The sequence below is a fragment of the Corvus hawaiiensis genome, chromosome 3 (genome assembly GCF_020740725.1).
Source record: "Corvus hawaiiensis isolate bCorHaw1 chromosome 3, bCorHaw1.pri.cur, whole genome shotgun sequence".
Taxonomy (NCBI): Eukaryota; Metazoa; Chordata; class Aves; order Passeriformes; family Corvidae; genus Corvus; species Corvus hawaiiensis.
Genome location: NC_063215.1, coordinates 117,339,183 through 117,360,030, shown reverse-complemented (window position 1 = coordinate 117,360,030; position 20,848 = coordinate 117,339,183). Strand labels below are relative to the sequence as shown.

Sequence of the window (20,848 nt, the reverse complement as noted above, 5' to 3'; positions counted from 1 at the left end):
GGTCATTTAGAAATATGCAAATACTTATTTCCAGCTATACTTTATGAATAAAGCAAATAAATTTGAAACCCACCAGGATATGGAATACCCCAGTTATATTTTCTTCTTGAAGCGATGGGACAAATATGATGAATGAATCACTTACACTGTAATGCAGGAAACCCAAGGATGCAAATGGCATCTTTTCCCAAAGTCCATCTTTTCCCAAGAAGGGATACCCGGGAGGGTGCTAGGTTGATCACTGTGCTCAGAATGGTGGCAGTCCAATGTGCCACCAGGAGAGAAACCATAGGAGAGCAAAGGAGATATTGCTCACCTGCAGCTTCCAGAACCTTCCACATCCCAGCCCCATCACTTCACCTTCGGCATCCCAGTGCTCTCACTGGCTCCTTCCAGGCTCCCCCACAGACTGAGGGGGTGCGGATCCCTTGAAATAAATGGGGTTCTTTCAGATTTTACCAGATGAGGATTTGGCTGAGGGGTTCAGAGAAGCCCTGGTCTGACAGTCTCATGAAAGAACTTGGATGAAAGATGGATCCAGAAGGAGCAAAGCCTTGAACAAACACTGGGTCCTTCTTCCCCTTTCAAAACTGGTCAACTCAGCTTCCAGAACCCCAAGTAGCCCTCTCCTGACCATTCTGCAGTATCGGGGAGGAAGACCAATTGTGATTTGTCTCACTGCTGTGATGGGCTGGTTCTGAACAGGCCCCTCATTCAAGAGGGAGCACAGATTGGGAATTACTTCTAAATCTTCATCTCTAGGGACAATTCCACTTCCCACACCCTAATTTCTAGCCATGGAGGATTGCTTTGACCTCAGTCCCACACACCTGCATCCACAGGAACACTACCCAGTCATGGGAACAGTCACAAGGTAATGAATAACTGCATTTCCCCAGGAAGGGGAGACTGTTCATAACTTTAAGAAGGAAAAAGGTGATTACCTGGATTGAACATAGTTCAGCAGGTTGGAAGAAGTAGCAGAAGCTCCCTGAAAGAGAAGGAAAAGGGAAATAAGTTTTCAGACCCAGGGATGACCCAGGAACCAGCAGCTCTTTCACTGCCTTTTGGCAGTAGCCTCTAAAAACCTCAGTGCAGTGGTCTCCAAACAAGACTAAAACCTCTGGGCAATATCTGAGTATCAAGAGAACAAACAGTGTCACCTAATGAAGTCACGAGGAAGAGAAATACTGATTTTGCTCTATGTTTTGTTGTTATTTTGGGGTTTCTTAACATCCTTTGCACTTGAGTAATTGTCTCCCTTAGTGAAAGTGGTGCACATAATATATGGCAGAGGCAAAAGAGCTACATTAAAAGCCATAATTACTGCTGTTTCACAATTAGTAGTTCAATTTGAAGATGTTTTGAGAAAGATTTATGGTAGGTACTCTAATTTTTATTTATAATTATGAGGAAGAAGCTTAGCCTTGAGTATTTCTTCTCTAAAAAGCTTAAAATAACATATAGCACAGTTTTGGTCTGCAGAGAGGGATACAAAAACAGGAAAAAACATGTAGGAAGAAAAGGATAGGGGTTTTTTGTGTGTGTGTAAGCAAGGTTTAAATAGAATAATTAAATTTACCATAATCAATAAAACGTGTGAGTCAAGTTTATTGAAGTGGCTATTTCCCATTGCATAATTTCCCTGGGGAACTTTCATTTTTAATTCAAAAATAAAAAAAAAAAAAATTAAAAAAAACAAACCCCTGAGCACTTACTGTAAATATGCCAGCATATGTGTGAGGTTAAGAAAAGCACGAGCCTACACCCAGGAATCAAAGAGGGGCTTACCACTGCTTTGACACTAATTGTAAAAGCTGAGCATTTTCTAGAACCATAATCAAATCTTAACTGCCATGGGGGACTTGTTCAGCAGCTCACAGTAATTCTAATAAGATGCAGAGCCTTTCACCTTTAGGTCACCAGTTCAAACCCACTTTGGGTTGGGTAGTAAACAGAAAGTAAATCCCAAGCTCGGTGGGGTGCCAGAGCATCCAGAGCAGATGCCAGAACAGCTTTTGGGCAGGAGTAGGAAAGGGTTTTCCCGTGTCATCCATGTTTCCCCTGAGATTGATGCAACCACCTCACTGGAGGACTCACCTCCTCTCTCTAGGCCTCAGATCCTCCCTTCTGGAAAGGGGATGGGAAACCCTTCTTGCTGCATTTCCTCCATGTCAGCTGGAGCCTCCCCAGGTGCCCCAATGCACCCATGGGGTTTTCCAACCTTTCTGTAACCCCCCCTCCCAAGAAAACACGAATCATGGTATTGTCTCTGTCACACTTCCATGTACACAATTCCTCTTCATTAATGGGTTCATTTACTTGAGCACCTCATGGAAAACAGATGGATCGAACAGGCAACTGGAACTACCAGGCCCGGGCTGCACAACAAACAGCTCTGCCAACCCCGGCAGCACTTGAAACCCAAAGCTGAGCCCTCACCTTGGCACTTTCAGCTGGAACTCCTTGCATTGCTCTGAGCTGCTCCCACGGGAAATCCCAGCTCCAGCTGAGGCCCCTGGCACTGCCACCAGCCCCATAGTACCTGAAGTTTTCTGACAATCACCCCATTGCGCCCCCTGCTACACCGACACCTGGATGGGTCCTGGCATCTTCCTTGAAGAAGCAATGGGTGTTGGTGTTCCAAGCTCTGTGAATATCAAACAACAGCTACGTGATCCAAGCAGCCTGGAGACAGATTTGCCTCCAGCACAGATGGCAGCTGTCCCTCAGACACAACTCAGAGGCTGGTTTATGGTCTATAGCTGTAGGATGCAACCCCATCTTCCTGGCTGTGATGGTGTGTGTAGTTCTGTGCATGCGTGTGAGGGAACAGAATAGTCTGAGGCCTTAATTGTGTCTCGTGTTATTCCAGCTGAGAAGCTGAGGAGCTCTAAAGAACAATTCATTCATTGTCCTCTACACATCTGGGTTAATGTTTCCTCCTTGGATTAGGCTGTACCAGCGTGTTCCCTCTCTGCTCACCACAAGCCAGCAGTGCCAATTTCCCTCTGTGGCAGCTTCAGTGACAGCTGTTTACTTGGAAGCTCATGAATTTGATATATGGGTGCTAGCCACAAATTAATGGAATACTTTCCAGATGCAATGTCTTTAAATATTCAAACAATAAGCCAAAAGCACTGTCTTGGCCATTTTTTTTTTCTCTCAACTCTGGACATCTCTCAGAGAAGATGTAAACACAATTCCTCTTGCCACTGGCCAGAATGCTTCAGATGTTTGAAAGGCCAGCAGTGGCATGACGTGCTGGGCGGGAGATGGCTGATGGTCTTTGTCACCTGAAGCCAAACCCAAAATGGCCAAGAAAGAGCAGAATGAAGTGAAAGGAATCCTTAAGGCTGACCCACAGGAGGTTGCCTAGCCAGCCTGCTCTGGTGAGGGGCTGTGTGTGCTGGCCTGGACCCTGAGCTTGGGGCAGCTGCACAAGCTCCAAGGAGTGGCTTCCCAAACATCTCCAGAGCCTCATCTGGAATAGTTCAAAGCAACAATAGCAGTCTGCTGGGGATGGTTAGTGGGCAGCGGACCAGGACCACCAAAATGCCCCAAACCTCTCCGTGCTGGGTGTCACCTAGAAATCCCTCTCGAGCAGAGGAGTGGATACCCAGTTCAGAAATGGAGACAAGACCTGCCCAAGTGTGCCTTTCTCCTCAGCCCAACTTTAGCAATGGCATCACTTTGTGACCTCAGTTTGCATCCATAGCCATCCTAATGGTGAAGTGGAATGGCTACGCTGAAGCTGTGTGGTGATGATTTACACCACCGCAGAGCCTGGGCCAGGAAATGTAACTTATTTCTTGGCCAACTTACATCACTTTTTCTTCCCTCCTTGCATTTTCTTTGGCATTTTCTTCTTTGCATTTGCTTATTTTCTTCCACTGAAATTTAACATGATCTGGACAGCTGAGCTACCAGGATATGGATTTTCTATCCAGTAGTTAAAAGGAGGAACTCTCTTACATACTTTTATCTACTTAAAAATACCAACAAACATGGGCTGCATGGCCTTAGATTGGAGGAGGGCAGGGGAGAGCTCCAAGAAATCCTGCCTGAATCTGAAACCAGCTCAAGCCTGAAATGCTGTCTGTTTGAAGATTTCTCCTTTATTCCCTCTGATGCTGTTATTAATTAGAGAATGAATAGCCATTACAGTTATCAGCAACTTCATGGAACTGAAAAATTCAAGTTCATTATCTTATAGGAGGAAAATAAACATCATTTTACAAGGTTTTTAAAGCAACAACAGTAATAACAAACCACCCCAAACTCCAGTCCACAGGCAGAATGGACATCTGCTAGAAAAATATGATTATTCCCCCACCCACCACCCTCAAATTTAGGGATTTGTGAAATATGGGCCTTGCCTAAAGTTGCTTGGCAGAAATCCCCATTTTAAGTTCTTATTTAATGAAATCATGTGGTAGTAAATCAAACACAGAAACACAAATAAGTAAATCCACCACATCCTTTGAAAAAAGTATGGTTTGACTCCGTCAGCTCAAGTTGCCTGGGCAAGGAATTATCTGTATTTGTCAACCAAAAAGCGATCACCCAACAGTGACCCCCCCTTTTGTGCTCACCTCTGAACGCCACAGGAAAGGTGGCAAATGAGTGTCACATGCCAAGAGGGAAGGTGGGCAAAGAAGGGAAGAACAACATCAACATCATGTTATAAAAACCAGCAGCTTGTCAAGATTTAGTACCTACTAAAGCCGACAGAAATCTTTGCCCAGATCCTCTCTCCGTGGTTTTCTCCATGCTCTCGGTGCACTCATGAGCTTCAGAGCCAGAGAGAGGTCCTGGGTAGACTTTGTCACCTCAGAAATTCATTATTGGGTCCTACAAAAACCTTGTCTGTTGGACTGACAATATTTACAATGATTGATCTCTACTAAATTATGTTTGCATTTTCTGTGCCATCTTCCCTCTTTTTCCCCAGAGCAGAGATATTTGAATTTTGATGCCAAAAACACTGGAAAAAGTAAGTTCAGTGAAATTTTCAACTTTTTTTGGAAGGAAACTTAGATGTCACCTGGAAAGTCATGACAAAAAATACATTTTTCTTGTCAACATTTGCCTTAGGAGTAAGAAAACATGGATTTCATTGACAGGTATGTCCAAGAAAGCAATTGCAGAAGCAGGATCATCAAATAAGGTGCATAAAGAGAGTGATCTTGCTGAAAGCAGTGGAAAACTGCATTGTATCAGATGCTGCTGGGTGCCCATTTTGGTCCCAATCCACTTGGATCGCTGTTTTACCCACGGCTGCCGCTCGGAATTAACCTGGTCACTCAGAACCCCTCAGCTCTCCAGTTTTTAAAGCAAGTTCAATGACAAAATACACAAAATTTGGTATCACACCTCATCTCCTGACATTGTCAACTTCTAATTTAAGGTTTTTATTTTTATAAGTTGGACATACTAAGATCATGGTTTTGTGCCTGTTGGTGTACTCTGGATCCATACTTGTTCCGGAGTTGTGATTCATCACTGTGAAATCCACGTAAAAGGAACTTCCCAGAAATCCCAGGATTTCTCAGAATCCCCCACTGAAGGCCATTTAAGAAGATATGACTCTGTCATGAACATTTTCTGAGGGAGTTAAAAAACATAAACAGCTCAAACGTGGCATTTTCACAGCCTTCATAAACCCAAAGGCAGCATTTACCAGGTACACACCTTAAGGACAAGAAAAGAGTGGCTATGGAGGACTTTAGTTTGTATTTGAACTATTTTTTGTTTGGGCTGAATTTTTCCCTGTATTAAATTCACAGTCCAGTTCTTGAAAAAAAAAAATTTTAAAAACTGAAATGAGCAAATATTCAAGTATTTTCATTCTTACACTAAGGAATGTGCTTGTTTATTTAAATGTCAAGATCTGTTTGTCTCCAAATGCCTTTTCTTTCACTAAAATGATAAATTCCAAACATTTGGGGCTGAACAAATGATGCTTTTTAATTGTAATTTTTTTTCTCCTTTATTCCATTTACTGAAAAAACCCAAAAACTGAGGAAAAGAATTTGCTCTGGCACTGCCCCCCTACAGAGGCTGCCCTGTCAGACACGATGCTCTGGGATTAGGACTCAGACTTCACAGGCTCCACTCACCCCATTTCAGAGCAAAGAGGAGATGAATTTGGAATGAGCCTTCTGAGCTGATTGACCTCCTCCTCCTGTGGCAGCAGGAACTGGTGCAGCCGTCAGGGTGGAAGTGGGTCCCGTGTAACCCTACCCACATCGAGCTCCGGAGCACCACGAGCATTACGTTTTATGGCTCCTGCAGAATACTGGGGGATACTAATTTTACAGGTGCATTCTAGCAAACTGCAGTCCCTAATATCAGAATGCCATTAAAAATAATGCACTCCTTATGCCCAGGCAGTTAATTTAATATTAAATCAATAAAACATTTACTAGAGCTGGTCAGGGGCCTGGTTGCTGACAGCAGACTCAGCTCACGGCAACAAACGTCTCCTCACCCTTTGCAGACAGCTGCTGGTTTATTGTGGAAGACGTCTTTGGTCCTGACAAATAGCCTCCCTAAGCCCTAATGAGTGCAGAAATTCAAAACATTTGTGGGACATTTATTAGCAGGAAAATACACCAGCCTTTTGGGAGATTTGGATCAACAGCAGCAATCATCTGTGGGCCGAGTTCAGTCCAGCTTGTGCAGGGAACACAAAATTACTTTCTTGGCTACAGGGAGAGGGATTGGAGCTCTTTCCAGTTGGTTTCATCTCTGGGATATGGAGACTGGGGTGGAAGCTTTTCCCTATGATGAACTTTCACTGGTGGAATCATTTTACTCTCCACCAGGTTCCCAATAAAGTCCCCAGATGGCAGAGGTCACTGGGACGGGATCCATCACATTTTATCTGCTGCTGAGCATGAGCAAATCACCTGGCACAGCCACCTTTCCCTCTCCTTGGTTGCTTCCAAATTAACTCAAGCACAAAAGACAGGATTTTGCCAGCATGCCTGACAGGCAAGGTGGTACAATGACATTAAGAGGACAAAAATTCCCTAAAATTAGGGAACTGTTCTGTTGGTTCTCGGTTGGTTTGGTTTTTGGCTTCTTTTTCATAAAAGAAGAGAGGTCAACTTTCTACCAAGAATCTAAGAAGCAAAGCAGAACTTTTAGAGCAACTGCAGATGACACATCAAATAAATGACAACAACAAAAATGATAAAAAAAAGAAAATACCCAAAAAGCATCAAAATGAAAAGCACTGATCAAGCTCCTGGGGAGCAGCAACCTGGCACTTCTCTCTGAAGAATGAACAGGTATCTTCTACCCAAATGGTTCTGTGTGGAAAGTGCAATTACTTGAAAAATCCCCACACAAGCTGTTTCCCAGCATAGTTCTCAGCAGGCTGGATGTGTCCTGAGCCAACAGAGCTCCAGGGACCTACAGCCAAGATCCCTCACTCAGATTTGGGGCACCAATTTCCATAAGAGTGGCAGCAAGCACTACTTCAGGTACATTGCCCCAAACCCACTCACAGCAGACTCATCTCCAGCACTGAGGACACAGGCACTGGGATGGCTGGTGGAGTCATCTGGTCCAGGCAGGTGTCTGCCTGGAGACCAAGGTGCTTCCTGTGCCTTCCCTAAATCCTGAGGCCCTGGGATGAGCAGGGTATGCCCAGCTCTGACTTGTCCTGATCCCGCTGATGTCGTTTGTGCCAGGAGAGGCCCCGCCACGCTCACAGAAACGCTTCAGCCGTAACCCACAAAGCCAAGCCCAGCCAGAATTAATATTCAGCTCAATCCCTGGGAGCTTCCTTTGGACATCAGCATTCCAGCACATCTAATAGGATGAAAACAAATTTCATGCCATGAAAGCAGAAAACTGGGTGAGGTCTGGGAGCATAGTTAGGATGTGGTTTTCATAAGCTCTCAGTGCTGGCTTAACTGCTCCGATTACAGTCCAGGGGTAAGAGAGTCCCACTGACATCAATAGGAGAAGAATTAGGGCAGAACCAAGTGGTTTTGAAAAATCCCACCCTTAGATTTATATAACAGAAAATAAGAATCACATGCCAACCTTCAGAGGGGAAACTGGCCCGTTAAAATGTGTATCATTATTTTAGCCACCATTTTTAATTAGAGGATTTGTGGCACTGATAGATGCAGCCTGATGGTGGCTGGGGAATGGCCTCTGGCTGGGGAGAGCCGAATTTCACTGGGGACAGTCACAAGGATGTCCCAGGGCCAGCTGAAAGCAATGTGTTGATGCTTTCCTTCCTTAAAAAAAAAAAAAAAAAAAAAAAAGAAAGAGTATTTTAAAAAACCCAAACGTATTTGTAGAGAGAAAGAACTTTCCATCGAAAGGAAAACAAAATGTCCTTCCCCCATCTAATAGCCCATTTCTATGTTCTTGTGTTCTTCCTGATTTATGACAAAAACATCTCTGGAAACCAAACAAACCTCTTCATTCCACCTTGCCTTTAGAATGAACTCTACAAAAGTTGTACAGGAAAATGTAGGCTAAAGCTTTTTTCACCAGTAGCCTTTGATAAGGAGGTGCCAGCATCCCAGCTGGCCACCTGGGACTGCTGGGATAGAGGTAGCAGGTGGAACATGGTGTGATGCAGAGCTGAAGGGGCAGGACTCGCTGCTCCAATCTGGAACACGCTATTCACCTGCCCATATTCCAGGAGAAAAGGAAGAGTAGGACAAAAATGTTCCCTGAAGCAGGGCTTCAGAGCACATCACCATTTCCTTGGGAGGTCTCGGTAGGAAGCAGAGAGTGAGATGCTTTCCAAAGGGTCTGAACCCCCTGTGATCAAGGCTGGGGGTCACACAGAGACAACAATCCTGTGTTTGTCCCCAGGTGTGTGGGGACCTGGCATGTCCTCGACGTGACAGTGAGTCAGGAATGACTCACACAGAGGACAGACCCGTGGAAGCTCAAACAGAGGAACAGGACAACCAGGACACAACGGCATCTTGGCTGTGCAAGAGGAGATGCTCCCAGTGTATTCACCAGTACCAGCAGAACAAAAGCAGGGGCAGTGCACTATTTCAAGAATTTGCCATCACCAGGGATAGAGGGAAATGGCCACTGACCTGTTCCTTTCTTACCCCAAGTGCTCCAGCTGAATGTGGGACCTCCCCACTGGAAAGTGCTGTTACCTTAATCGCAACGCTGTCAGCAGACCACTTATCAAGCCGATGGGTCAGGTTGGGATAACTGTGCCTGTGCTTTGGAGCACTGCAGTTCAGTCCCAACTCCCTGCTGGTCTCTCTCTGCCCTGCCCTGCTCCCAGACACGCTGACTGTGTTTTGCTGGAGCCCTGGCATCTGCTGGGCTCACTGCTGCAGGCTCCTGTCCTAAACCCTCACACACATCCTCCACACCGGGTCCTTGTTGGCAGAAACGTTCCATGGGTCAGGCTCAGCTGGTGACAGCTCTGCAAAACCAGATCTGGTCTCTGCTCCCACCATGGCACAGGTATTGAGTGGGAAAAAAAATCACAATGAACAAGCCATTAACAGTGCTGGGTGCAGAGATTGGAGCCCCAGGGGAGATGTTACCACCCTGCCCAGGTTAAGGCTCCTCACTCACCCCCTCCCAAAGGAACAGTGGAGGTTTCTTCAGCCCTGTTCTGAGCAGCCTGGGAAGCCCAGCTGAGGCTCTTGCACCCATGACCCAACCAGGATCTTCATCTGCCACATGAGATGCAACCCAAGAGGCTTCAGGGGAAAGGATGCTTTTATCAAACATTTTTGCCATAGCAGACACAGAGAGCTCTTGGCCAGGTCCCTCCACTCTTTCCCCTGCTTTATTTGCACAGATGTTTTTGCCAAGGCTTGTCATCAGCCTGGGGAGGGGGCAGTTGAAAAAAAAAAAAAAAAAAAAAAAAAAAAGACCGAACAACTTGAAGAAATTGCAAACAGTAAATCTGGCGCTCACTAGGCTGAGCCCAATAAGTTGCTGAGGTTGTACTTTTCAGATTCGGTTTTAGGCTCTTGTAAATTTTCAGTTATTTTTAACCCACCTTTCTGAGCGAGCCTAGGAATGAGAAAGTAATTGTTTCATCAACTCGGGCTATATAAATCTCCTTGGGGTTTATTATTTGCTGTTTCATTTTACTGGCACAAGAGCTCCTAGGAAAGTACAATAACCCACTCCTTGATTTACAACTTGGAAGCAGGCGCATGCTGAAAACCCGAGTGCGCAGCACCTGAGGAAAAGTGCTCCGAGTTAATTGAAAAGCTTCAGGAAACTGGAATTCCTCGCAGTGATACTGTCACATGTGTCAGCCACCAGATGTAACTCCAATTTTCTGCTTTCATAATAAGAATCCAATTGATATCCCCAGAAATAAAAACCTGCAGCCAGAACAACAGCACATTTATCACGGGCAGGTTTGAACCCTACAGGAGAGCTGCCCTCAGCACAGGGGTTAGCAAGTGCCGGGGGTGCTTTTCCTTGTAAAAAAGCTTTTTTGTGCATATACCTGTGCATACAGACACACAGGTATCTGGATCTCCATAGGAAGCCTGGGGTGAGAAAAAGGATGTTGTCTCTGGAGAGGAAACACAGGGAATGGCATTTTTTTGGGCCAGATTTAGAGGTTTCCAGCTTAGGCAGGTTTCACACTACCTTCCATGGGGTTTGCATTTTGTCGGGATAGGGTTCATTGTGCAGTGTTTAAACCGCAAAACCACCCACCTTCCTGCCCTGAGATTTCCCTGGGATGTGGAGACGGAGCATCCCTGAAAACAAAACCTCTTTGCTCCCCATACTTAGGAAACAGGCTCTGCACCATGCTCTGGTGAGAACTCACCTCAGCCTAAAGGCTCAGGGGCATCCAATGTCCCCAGTGGGATTTAGCTGTCCTCGTAAAGCTGGCAGGCACTTGTCTAATGTAAACATTCCCATGGAGATTTTACGTACATTAGGGTGAAAAAACCCCTTTGGTTGTTTTCTGACCAATTCTAGGCAATGTCTGACTTTCCTCAGACTGGATGGAGCTGGTTTAAGGATTTTCATTTTCAAAAGGACAGCTCTGCCTCTGGATGAAGCACAAGTGCCCCTCTGCCCCACTCTGCAGCTGAAATGTGCTGTTTCAGACAGAAACCACAAAATGCAATGAAATTAGTGACCCTACTGGAATTTAAACTCTTTTGTGTATTTCCACATTCAATAATTTTACTAAATTGCACCCACACGTGCACAAAAATATATCTCTATATATGTGTAATAAATATATTAAAAAGCATTATCATAATCTTGTCACCTAAACTACGTTTGCAACCCAGTCCCTTCCACATCAGAGCAGGTTGTTCTGCTGCTCCTACCCTCCTCCCTGCAGCTGCTCCAAGACTACAGCAAGCTGAGGGTTTTTTTAAAAAAACCCTAAACTGTCAAAATTGTAACAGTTTAGTTCTGTCTGTTAACTTTTGTCCTGTCACCTTTTTTAACAGTCTCATCTTCGTTAGCAGCACACGTATTGTGCTCAGCAGTAATTTGGCTCAAATATAAGAGGCCAAATTACTTCTCAGGTTTGTCAGTCTTCTGACATGGGCTAATTTCTCCCAGCAAACCCGCTCCAAAGCCACTTATGGATAATGCCAGTGACATAAAATGCTGCCTTGGAAATTGGCCCCCACTCAGCCCTGCCAGAGGAAGAGCAGGACAGGCTGCAAACCTCCCTCCTGGTCATGAGGGCTTGGTGAGAAGCATCACCCTCCTGCTGGCTGTAGGGAGCTGGGAATGTCCCTTCCTACAGCTCCTGGATAACTAAATCCAAGTTTGCAATATGCTGGGATAAGATGCTTTTCAGTACTTTCTGCAAAGTGTCCCTTTCCTGTCTGAGACCCTCTATTTCCATTTTTTAATCAGTAGCCCAAATCTCACTGACGCCTGTTTTTTCGTAAGAATTGGAAGGATGTATCTGGTAGGAACAACTGATCTCCAGGAGCAGACTAACGAGGCAATTCCATGGAGGAGTGGAGAGCACCCGTAATGCTCTGCCCTCTCCAAGAAGAGCCATTCCAAGGAGTCAGTCCAAAGTACTCTCATATTAACCTGCCTCTGAAGTTTAGGTAAACTTCCTGATCACTTAGACTTTCAATTTATTTTTAGGGAACTATTTCCAGTAAGTGGTTCAAGATGGATTACAGTTTAACTGGAAGCTTGGGAATAAAAAGATAGTCACAGAAAAGCTGGGTTCAATTCTTGCCTCTGCCACAGACTTCCTGTATAAATCTGAACGTGCTGCTCCAGGGGGGGGGAAATTCACCCACCTAACTCAAAACATCGAATTTCAATGGCTCTATTAAAGAGCTCAGGCTTCCATTAGAGCCAGAGGAGTGAGATGGGCTGGGGGGAACCAAAGCACTTCCAGGAGAGCTGCACTCCCTGACTGGATAGGGAGCACAGGCTCCCAGTTTAAGACCATAAAGCTCTAAACCACCTCTGCCCTCCTGCCGTCCTTGGGGCTCAGCTTCTCACCCGTGAAATATCTTCTGGATTAGTGACAGGAAGAAAGTGGTATCTAAAACAGGAGAGATGCGGGAGATGCACCAGGCAGGACCAAAGTTTGGATTTAAAATTTTTCATTGGTGGCTGATTTATCAAATTTCAGATTAAAATAAAAAGGTGTAAAATGAAAATATTTCAAGTACATTTTTCTAAATTTGCTTTTCCTCTATTTTTTTCCTCTTCCAGTGGTTGTCCCTGGGATCTTGAGAACACAGCATCCCTGCAAAAGTACTTCTGGTGACATTGCTGAAAATACTGCCACAAAACATCTGAGCTTCATGAATGGGCCCCCAAACCCAAACATCTTTCCTGTCAGTGTTTTTGAAATGGAAAAAAGTAGACTGTGTATGCTACTGAAGTAAATTCAAATTCTTCTATTTGTGTTCTTCCCCAGACATATGTTGTAAGGACTTTTTTTGTTCACCTTTAATTCTGAATGACTGAGAACACTGCTCCCTACATCTCTAGACTGAAATTATTTGAGAACACTGAAATGCCTAAGGAAAAAGAGCAACACCATGGACCAGCATCCAATATTGAGTAAGGAATTTTAAAACGCGAGGCTTCACGTAGATCAGGTTCAGCCCTTAACAATAAACATGTTGAACATTCCTGGGGCACTTTTTTTTTCCTGGGGATTGGTTCTGGGTTGTGGGTTTTTTTCTGAATGTAAGTAAACTCTCCCTTCACAAAATGTCCCATTTGGGATTGATGCTGTATCAGTATCTGAAAATTGTGCTACTGAGCAGCTACTCAGAATCCTGCTGGTGATAAATTAAACCAGAGGAAACGGATCATTTCTACTATCAGGGTCACTGTTGTCAACTCCTAACAGGGCAATTGACTTGTCAAGTTGTCTCTGAAAGCCCGAGCTCAGATTTCATTGCCTTTCACATTTTTTTTTTTCAGAATTGTATACAAGAGGTCCCTGAGCCTGTCTTTCACTGGCACTTTGGGAAATTCCAGGCACCAATCCTGCTCGTAAATCGCAGAGGAACAGTCTCAGCATGAGACTCTCCTACTGGAGCAGCTCTGTGGAAATACTAAGTACAAGAAAAGACCCAATAGGGATGTGCATGGGAACAGATGGGGATTTGCTTGTGTGTCATTATCAGACACAAGCAAGAACTTAAATGGTGAAAGGTCACTTGGAAAAGCCACGGGACACCTCCAGCAGCACAAGGAGAAAAAAAGGAAGCTGTGGCATGGAGGCTCACTGTATGATTGTGAATAACATCCAAATCCACCTGCTAGAGACTCACCAATAGCATTTCCTAGTTACATTTTTATAACTTCTGTAACAAACTTATAAATAACTTATAAATAACTATGGTAGGTAGAAACCAAAACAAGACCAGTTCTGTGTAACATTCATTCAGTAGGAAAGAAATCCTCTGTTTTAACTACATTCCAGGCTAAAGAAATAGGTACAGCAGGAAAAGCATCTTGTTTTAGTATCACACAGTAATGCAAGAGAGCAGAGGCAAAACCATTCTGAGTGCTTTGCCACAATGTTTGGGTCACGCTGCTACCCAAATTAGAGTTTCAGTTTTCCAATAATGCTCTGGAGAAATGCAGAAACTCAAGCGATTACTTAAGGGAAATGTCACTATCATAAAAAATGCTCTTGTTCCAAACCCAAAATTGGTCAGTGGTCAACTAAAAAATTTATTTTGTTGCTAAAGATTTCTTTTGGGAGTGGTATTGCTGCTGCTGCAACTAAATTGAAGGAGTTCTATTAAGATGATTAACATCCTTGGTCTTATTACTGATTAAATAAATAGTTCAACTTTTTTTTTCTCCCCAAAACTAAGCCACATCCATTTTTCCACAGAAGACCTCAGTTTCAATGCAAATCGTTCCTGGAGGAAAAATGTTCTGTTGAAAAAAGTGACCAACTCTCATAATTATGGTTGCAAATCCAAACACACCCAGATGTGCCCTTGTTGTCTTTGGGATGTCTGAGTTTCTCTGGCATCTTCATATACAGCCACGGCACCTCGAACGGAAGAGGCGAAGCAAGAATATGTGTAGGGGGTTTCTCTGCTTGGCCCTGTGAGAATTCCTCTTCCCTCCACCCCCAAAAGACTGCTATCCCACTCAATTCCATGCTCTTTACCACCTCACCCCCAGTTTACCCTCTTGTCATTTCCTCTTGCCCTCTTCCCGCCGTATCACGTTTCCAATTCAGAATCTGTAGATCCACAATTGTTTAAAAAGCAGCTCAAACTTCCAACTTATAAACATCACTTCCTCTGTCTCCTGAATTTATTTTAATAGCTGATATTTGAGCCCAGGGGATTGTTTTAACTAACACTGTATAGTCAGAAGGAATCACTCTCCTCCAGGCTACCTCTGGGTCAACAGCATAAGGCAAGACCCCCTCACATTTCATTACCCAGGGATCAGATCCCTTTTCCCAATCCATCACTCTGAAGCTCATTCCTCCTATTCCTCTCAGATTTGCCTTCATGATTCATGCGGTGCCAAATCAACAGTATATTTGCTTTTTTCTCAGTTCATTGTTTTTATTTGCTTACATGTTCCCTGTCATAGTTCAACTCATAAATCAAGGCCGGTTTATTTTTTACAAACCCGTTGAAAGTTTGAGCCAGTTTCCACTGTTATGAAAGACTCCCAATACTACACGTCCTCTAACAGGTGGAAAATGTCTGTGGAGGCTGTTTGGATGGGAACGATTTTCTAACTTAAAGACAAAGTAGTGTTTATTTATGGCTTAATCTAATTCCACAACAATGTAACAGTTCACTGCACTGAATTATCTCCTCATGCTGCTATCCCACTCACATATGGCTTTACTATTTAAATAAAAAGTGTAATATTGAAACAACTTCTAGCTATTAAGCTCGTGTAACTGATTACAGTGAAACAATGTTCCTGAGATATTCTGACAGACCATTTTCCCTTAAGACAACCACTAAGTGTCCGTCCTAACTAAATTTGGCATTAAAAAAGCAAGCAAACAAAACCCACAACATGCTCTTCCCCTCCAACCATTTTACTTAACCTTTACTTTTTTAGGCTCAGATCAAGAGCTGTTGATTTCCCAGGTTATCAGTGGAACACAAACACCTCTTTCCTGGTGATCTAGACATGGAGAAAGAGAGAATCCCCCTGCAAAGCTGAGTTTTGTGCACATTGCGGCGGTTCCTGCTGGGAACAAGGCTCACCGATCCCCCCAGATACAACAGAGAGGAATTGCCTCTGAAGGTCCATCCTGTCTCAACCCCACTCGCCAATTTCGAGGGTACTTGGCTGCTATGAGTGACAGCTCCACCCCCACCTTGGCAATTTTGTGCGCTGTGGAAGTTTGAGAAATAATTTAGAATAACTGAAAGGTTTCATTTCTGTAATCTTTCCTTCGGATTTGGACACACAACCGTTTTCCACTGTTTTTATTACAGTGAGAACGAAATGTTTTACACACCATATTGTTTTAGACAGGAAAGCCGTAACGTTTATCTGAAAAATGCAAGAAAATTTTGTTTGACAATTATGGGCTTTGTTACCTTGCTTTTTCTTCAGATGAAAAATTGACTAAAACTGACCTTTTTCTTGTAAGATATCTCAGATTTGACACATCAGCATTTTCCAACCACAGCACGCTTCGAAAAAAACTTACCCAACTTGGACAGTCCCTGTGAACTTGTATTCTCTGCTTGTTCTTTTCCAGCTCTGAGATCACTAAGGATAGATCCAATACTAGGTTTCCACATGCCAAGAATCCCTCTGTCCTGCACACAAGCTGCCATCTCACAGAAAAATCACTTCCAAGTCTCCTACTCAGTGGAGTCAGCAACCTGTCCTTCAAGTCTTTGCAAAAATCCTGAATTAATCTGCTCTAGAGCCATTAGAAATAGTTATTCCTTCCTAAGCACCAGCACTGTTTTTAATCAAGATCCGCTCTAAGCTGAGATCAGGAGTTTGAGAAGCCATGTTAAGTTTCTGCCATTCAGTAAAAATGACAAGAAACATACAGGAAAATTAAGAAAGCAGGGAAAGTTAAGATAGCAGAACCCTATTTTCCTCCCCAGAAAGGCAGCACACACATTCTGTTGTAAGTTTTCACAGGCTCAGCTCCCCGGCTGAAGATGGCATTGCACTAATCCTTGGCAGTGGGATAGGGGATAGGCAGAGGTTGGAGGTGAAACCAGACACATTCAGATGGAGATGGGGATATGCAGTGATGAGAACAACCAACCAATGGCCCAGGATTCCCTGCCACAGGCTGATAAATTCCCATCTGGAAGCAAGACCACAGAGGCAATTGCTGGATGGGGCTCCATAGTCAAATGCTGTTATAAACTTTGCGCTTCAACATCTAAAGAAATTCTGTAGGCCAGAAATATGGACTGTCCAGCTAAGTATTTCCTAATGTTTTAAAATGTATTATTTGCTCTTGCTTTCTGTTTGCCAGAGCAAGAAGGTAACTCTGCCCACAAACCTTAATTAGATGAACTATAACGGCTGGAAAAAATAATCCCATTTTCAGGCACACAAAACTCTTCTGTGTGGGTCTGTGTGCCCAAAACTGTTCCAGCTGTACCTAACAAAGAAGATTACCTGTACCTGAGAGCCTTGTCTGCCTTATGTCCACAGACAGTCCAGGCTCCTGCAGCACCACTGCTTTAACTGTGCTGTTCAACATTCCTGGCACAGCGAGACTTTAAGCTTGGGTTTTACCTCTGGAAGTAACAACATACTGGAGGCAATTAAAAATTTGAAAAAAAAAGGGTGCTTGGCTTCTATTTGCCCCTTTCAAAACCTCCTCCACTGAAACTAAAATTACATAAATCCAATTAGGAAGGGAACTAAAAAGGTTTAGATTTTTATACACTCCTCTAAAAGACTGGATTAGTTGCTGCAGCCCCAGTGGCACACGGCAGGATGCCGCTGGTGGACATGGACCCGGCTTGGAGAATTTCTGCTCGCTGCCATGAAAACAAGAGGGTTGTTGCAATGCACACAGACCCATTTTTATTAATCTCCTCCAGCTTCTGGGCAATTTTTGAATTGTTCCTCAATTTTTTAAAAAGTGATTTATGGGTTATAAGGAGAGAAAAAAGCAGGGGTTTTGCAAATAGCCTCTCCTTTTCATTCCATTTGAGGGCATTAATTGCTCATTGTCTGTAATTGGAAACAAAGTGCATTCCTACTTGGATCACATGCCGACAGCTGCCCTGATGTGACTCCATATACAATAAACCTCCAGCGTGGTCCTGCAGACTTCCTTGCATTAAAGGTAACATGCATGGGTTTGAAATCCATGGAATTATGTCTAAAGGGCACCTCTGGACGAACAGATCGTTTAAGTTGCTGCTTTGAGAATATTCCTCCACTTTGGAGGTGTGCAGATTAAGGCAATGACCTGAGATACCATAAGTATTCCCAACATCTCCCCGTTCTAGTTTAAAGTCAAAGTCTTGGGTAGGATTTTGCCTTTCCTACATCAAGGCAGGCCCCAGAAAATTCCCTTAGAAAGGAAGAAAGAAAAATAACAAGACATAAATGGCTGTTTCTAAAATGCAGAGTTTTCCATTTCTCCAGGTTTCTCTCTGTTTCTAAGCCTGGTAAATACAAAAAGGTGAAACGCAACCACGTGATTTTATTGGCTTGACAGCCAATTTCCAGGCTATAACTTGCCTTTAGGAGATGTGCCTGAGAAAGCCAGTCCATTAACTTCCCTGTTGCTGTGAGCAAGCAGGAGAGCGATGGTTTCCACAGACAGAAGGGAAAGGGAATGATTCCCCACTCCATACCTTGCTTCAGTTATAAGGAGATCCCCATTGGACTAAAAATCTTTTACAGTGGGAGCTATTTATAAAGCCACAGCTAAACCAAACTCTTCCTGTAGTTTCTGAGGAAGTCAAATGAAAACAAGTTATTTTGAATCAGCCTTTCTGGAGGTAAAGAGAAGGCTCCACAACGAGGGTTGATGACAGGAAACTGAATCCCTGGAAGGACCCTGGGCATATTTGGAAAGCTTCTTCACACAGGGGGAGTCCTTCAAGAGCCTGCAAACCATCTTTGTTTGTCACACAAGGTAAGCTTGAGGATTTTGCCTGAAGTGGCACAGGAGAAACACATCTCATTTCTTCTGTGAGCAGATCTGGGGGACTGCAAAGCTCTGGTGTCAGCCAGGCTCAAAAGGAAGATGTGCTTGGGTGGGTGCTGGCACCCGAGGGCAGCAGGTGACAGAGAAAACTGAGACACTGAAATCCTGACTCTGGGCCAGGCGTGGTGACCCACCAGATGTGCCACAGCCACAAGCCAAGAGAACATGAAATAGTTAAAATTCCCAGGGACAGTTGTGTTTATTTTAAAGCTCACACCTTTAAACAAAGTAATTAAAACCTTCATCTCCAACTGCAGATAGACCTGAGCATGAAATCGTTGTGGGGGAACTCATTATTAAAATACAGACCACACAGTAAAGGTTGAAACAACGGAGAAGATATTTTTGTTTCCAATGCTGAATTCACTAGAGATGTTTGTTTCACTCACAGCAACATCACTCTTGCTAGGTACTGTACAGACAAACAGCAACAGGCAGCCACACCTGAGCCCCTCAACCATCCGTACATGCATGAAACGCCTTCTGAAAACCAATCTCCCTTTAAAAAAAAGCCAAATTAATTTATGCCCCATATCATGTCGTGATTATTGCAGACTTAGACAGAGATGATGTTTTTTTATTTAAAAAGTAAACAAAAACTGGCGTGCTGCAAGAGAAGTGATTGCCTCAACAGAGAAGTGCCCATTTATGTCATCCCGCAATTATTTCGAGCACTATAGTTGAGGTTAGTCCCTCCAAGGCATGTACAAATTGCAAATACACACAAATAATAATGCTCATACTTTTGGAAAATGTGAAACCCTTTGTTTTGGAAAGGTTGTTCCTATTATTTGTGGCTTGCAACTGTCATCATTATTCAAGCCTTGTCTTCTTTCATGATTGTTCGGCAGCTACTGGGTGCTTGAGAACTTCCCCAAAATTAATATACTTCAAAGAACCAGACATTTTGTATATAGCTTAATTACAGCCTATATAATTAAGGTTTAAAATGATAAAAACTGTTCTGTGCCATAAGTGTACTCAGACTTCTGCTCACAGGCAAGCCACTACATATCATCCGACTGAGTGAAGGGCCAAGAAATTCCATTTCATTAATTGTTTCCTCCAAATCCAAAATGTAATTACATATTTTCCAGGGACCTTTGACATTTTCACACTGTGGCTTGGAATCTGATCATAACCTGAAGTAAACTGCCTGGCTGGTCACAGACTTCACAAAAAAAGATGGTTAGAGAGGTAGACTTGGCCTTTTGCAGACTGCAGGGAGGAGGGAGCTGCACAGCTTCGGGTCAGGTTTTGTTAACAGAACCTTGCAAGGAATGAGGAAGAGATGATAAGCTGAGCTGTTGGATCAAGTAATCACTTTCAGAGGATCAGAAAAGGCACAGGGAGAGAGGAGAGTTTTTCTCTGCCCCAGCCACGGCTGGTTCGCACAGAAGCTAGAAAGGATTTTTGAACTTTGCCTTTCCCTGAGTTGTGACCCTGCTGTGCTTCTGGATGCTCTTTTTGAGCACCAAACTCAGCCTGGGTGAGCAGACAAATCTGATCCATAGGGATGCAATGCTCCAACACTTGATGCCTCCAAGAAACACCCCAGCAGGTAAGTGCTGCCAGGAACTGGCACCAAGGAGCAGTGCTGCCATCCTCATTCAGGGTGGGCAGGTCCTTGGGTCTATCAGAAGCTGCAGTGATTTTATTAATGAATAACTTCTTACTAATGAACAAACCATGAATGAACTCACTGGTTGAGAACTCCCTGACTCCCATCAGTGGGCCCAGCCCTCTGTTAGTGTCAGATGAGTGCTGTGTACACACACATGCTAGCAAATACTTGGTTCATTTACTTTCGTTTAGAGCATATTAGACCTCAGTGCAATCAGCCCTAAACTTCTGCAAATGCTAAATTCACATTAAAATTCCATTTTTAACATAACACCACATGGGGTTTTTTAATCTCAAAATGCTTTTCTTGTGTTGCTTTGGATGCCTCAGCTCCTAGACAAAACATATTTCTTCAAAACATCGCTCTGTTTCCCCTCAGTTTCACGTACACGAGAACAGCACCTTATTAGAAACAAAATCGATGGGTCTCCATGAATCATTACGTGGAGCTTGGAAAGGAAAAAAGAAATTTGGCAAGCCTTTAGTCAGTAATATGTGCTTCTAAAACCTACTCTTTGAAAGGGCCAAGTTATTACATTGTGAAAAGTAGTTACTCAGCACGTGCTGTAACTTTTCATA

General features: G+C 43.7%; 1 protein-coding gene across 3 annotated transcripts in view; it reads left to right on the top strand.

The window, feature by feature from the left end:
• BMP2 (bone morphogenetic protein 2) overlaps nucleotides 1-14,291 on the top strand; it is a 203,634-nt gene extending 189,343 nt beyond the window's left edge. The window contains exons 5-6 of one of the 3 annotated variants that reach the window (XR_007202348.1): nucleotides 12,697-13,050; nucleotides 13,420-14,291. Coding sequence is in view for 2 of the 3 variants with exons in the window: in XM_048297633.1 (XP_048153590.1) it covers nucleotides 12,697-12,751 (55 nt within the window). In the remaining variant the exon portion in view is untranslated. Of the gene's footprint in view, nucleotides 1-12,696; nucleotides 13,122-13,419 lie in introns of those variants that run through there. The other 2 variants (XM_048297634.1, XM_048297633.1) reach the window with 2 other exon arrangements.
• Nucleotides 14,292-20,848: the final 6,557 nt, after the last annotated feature.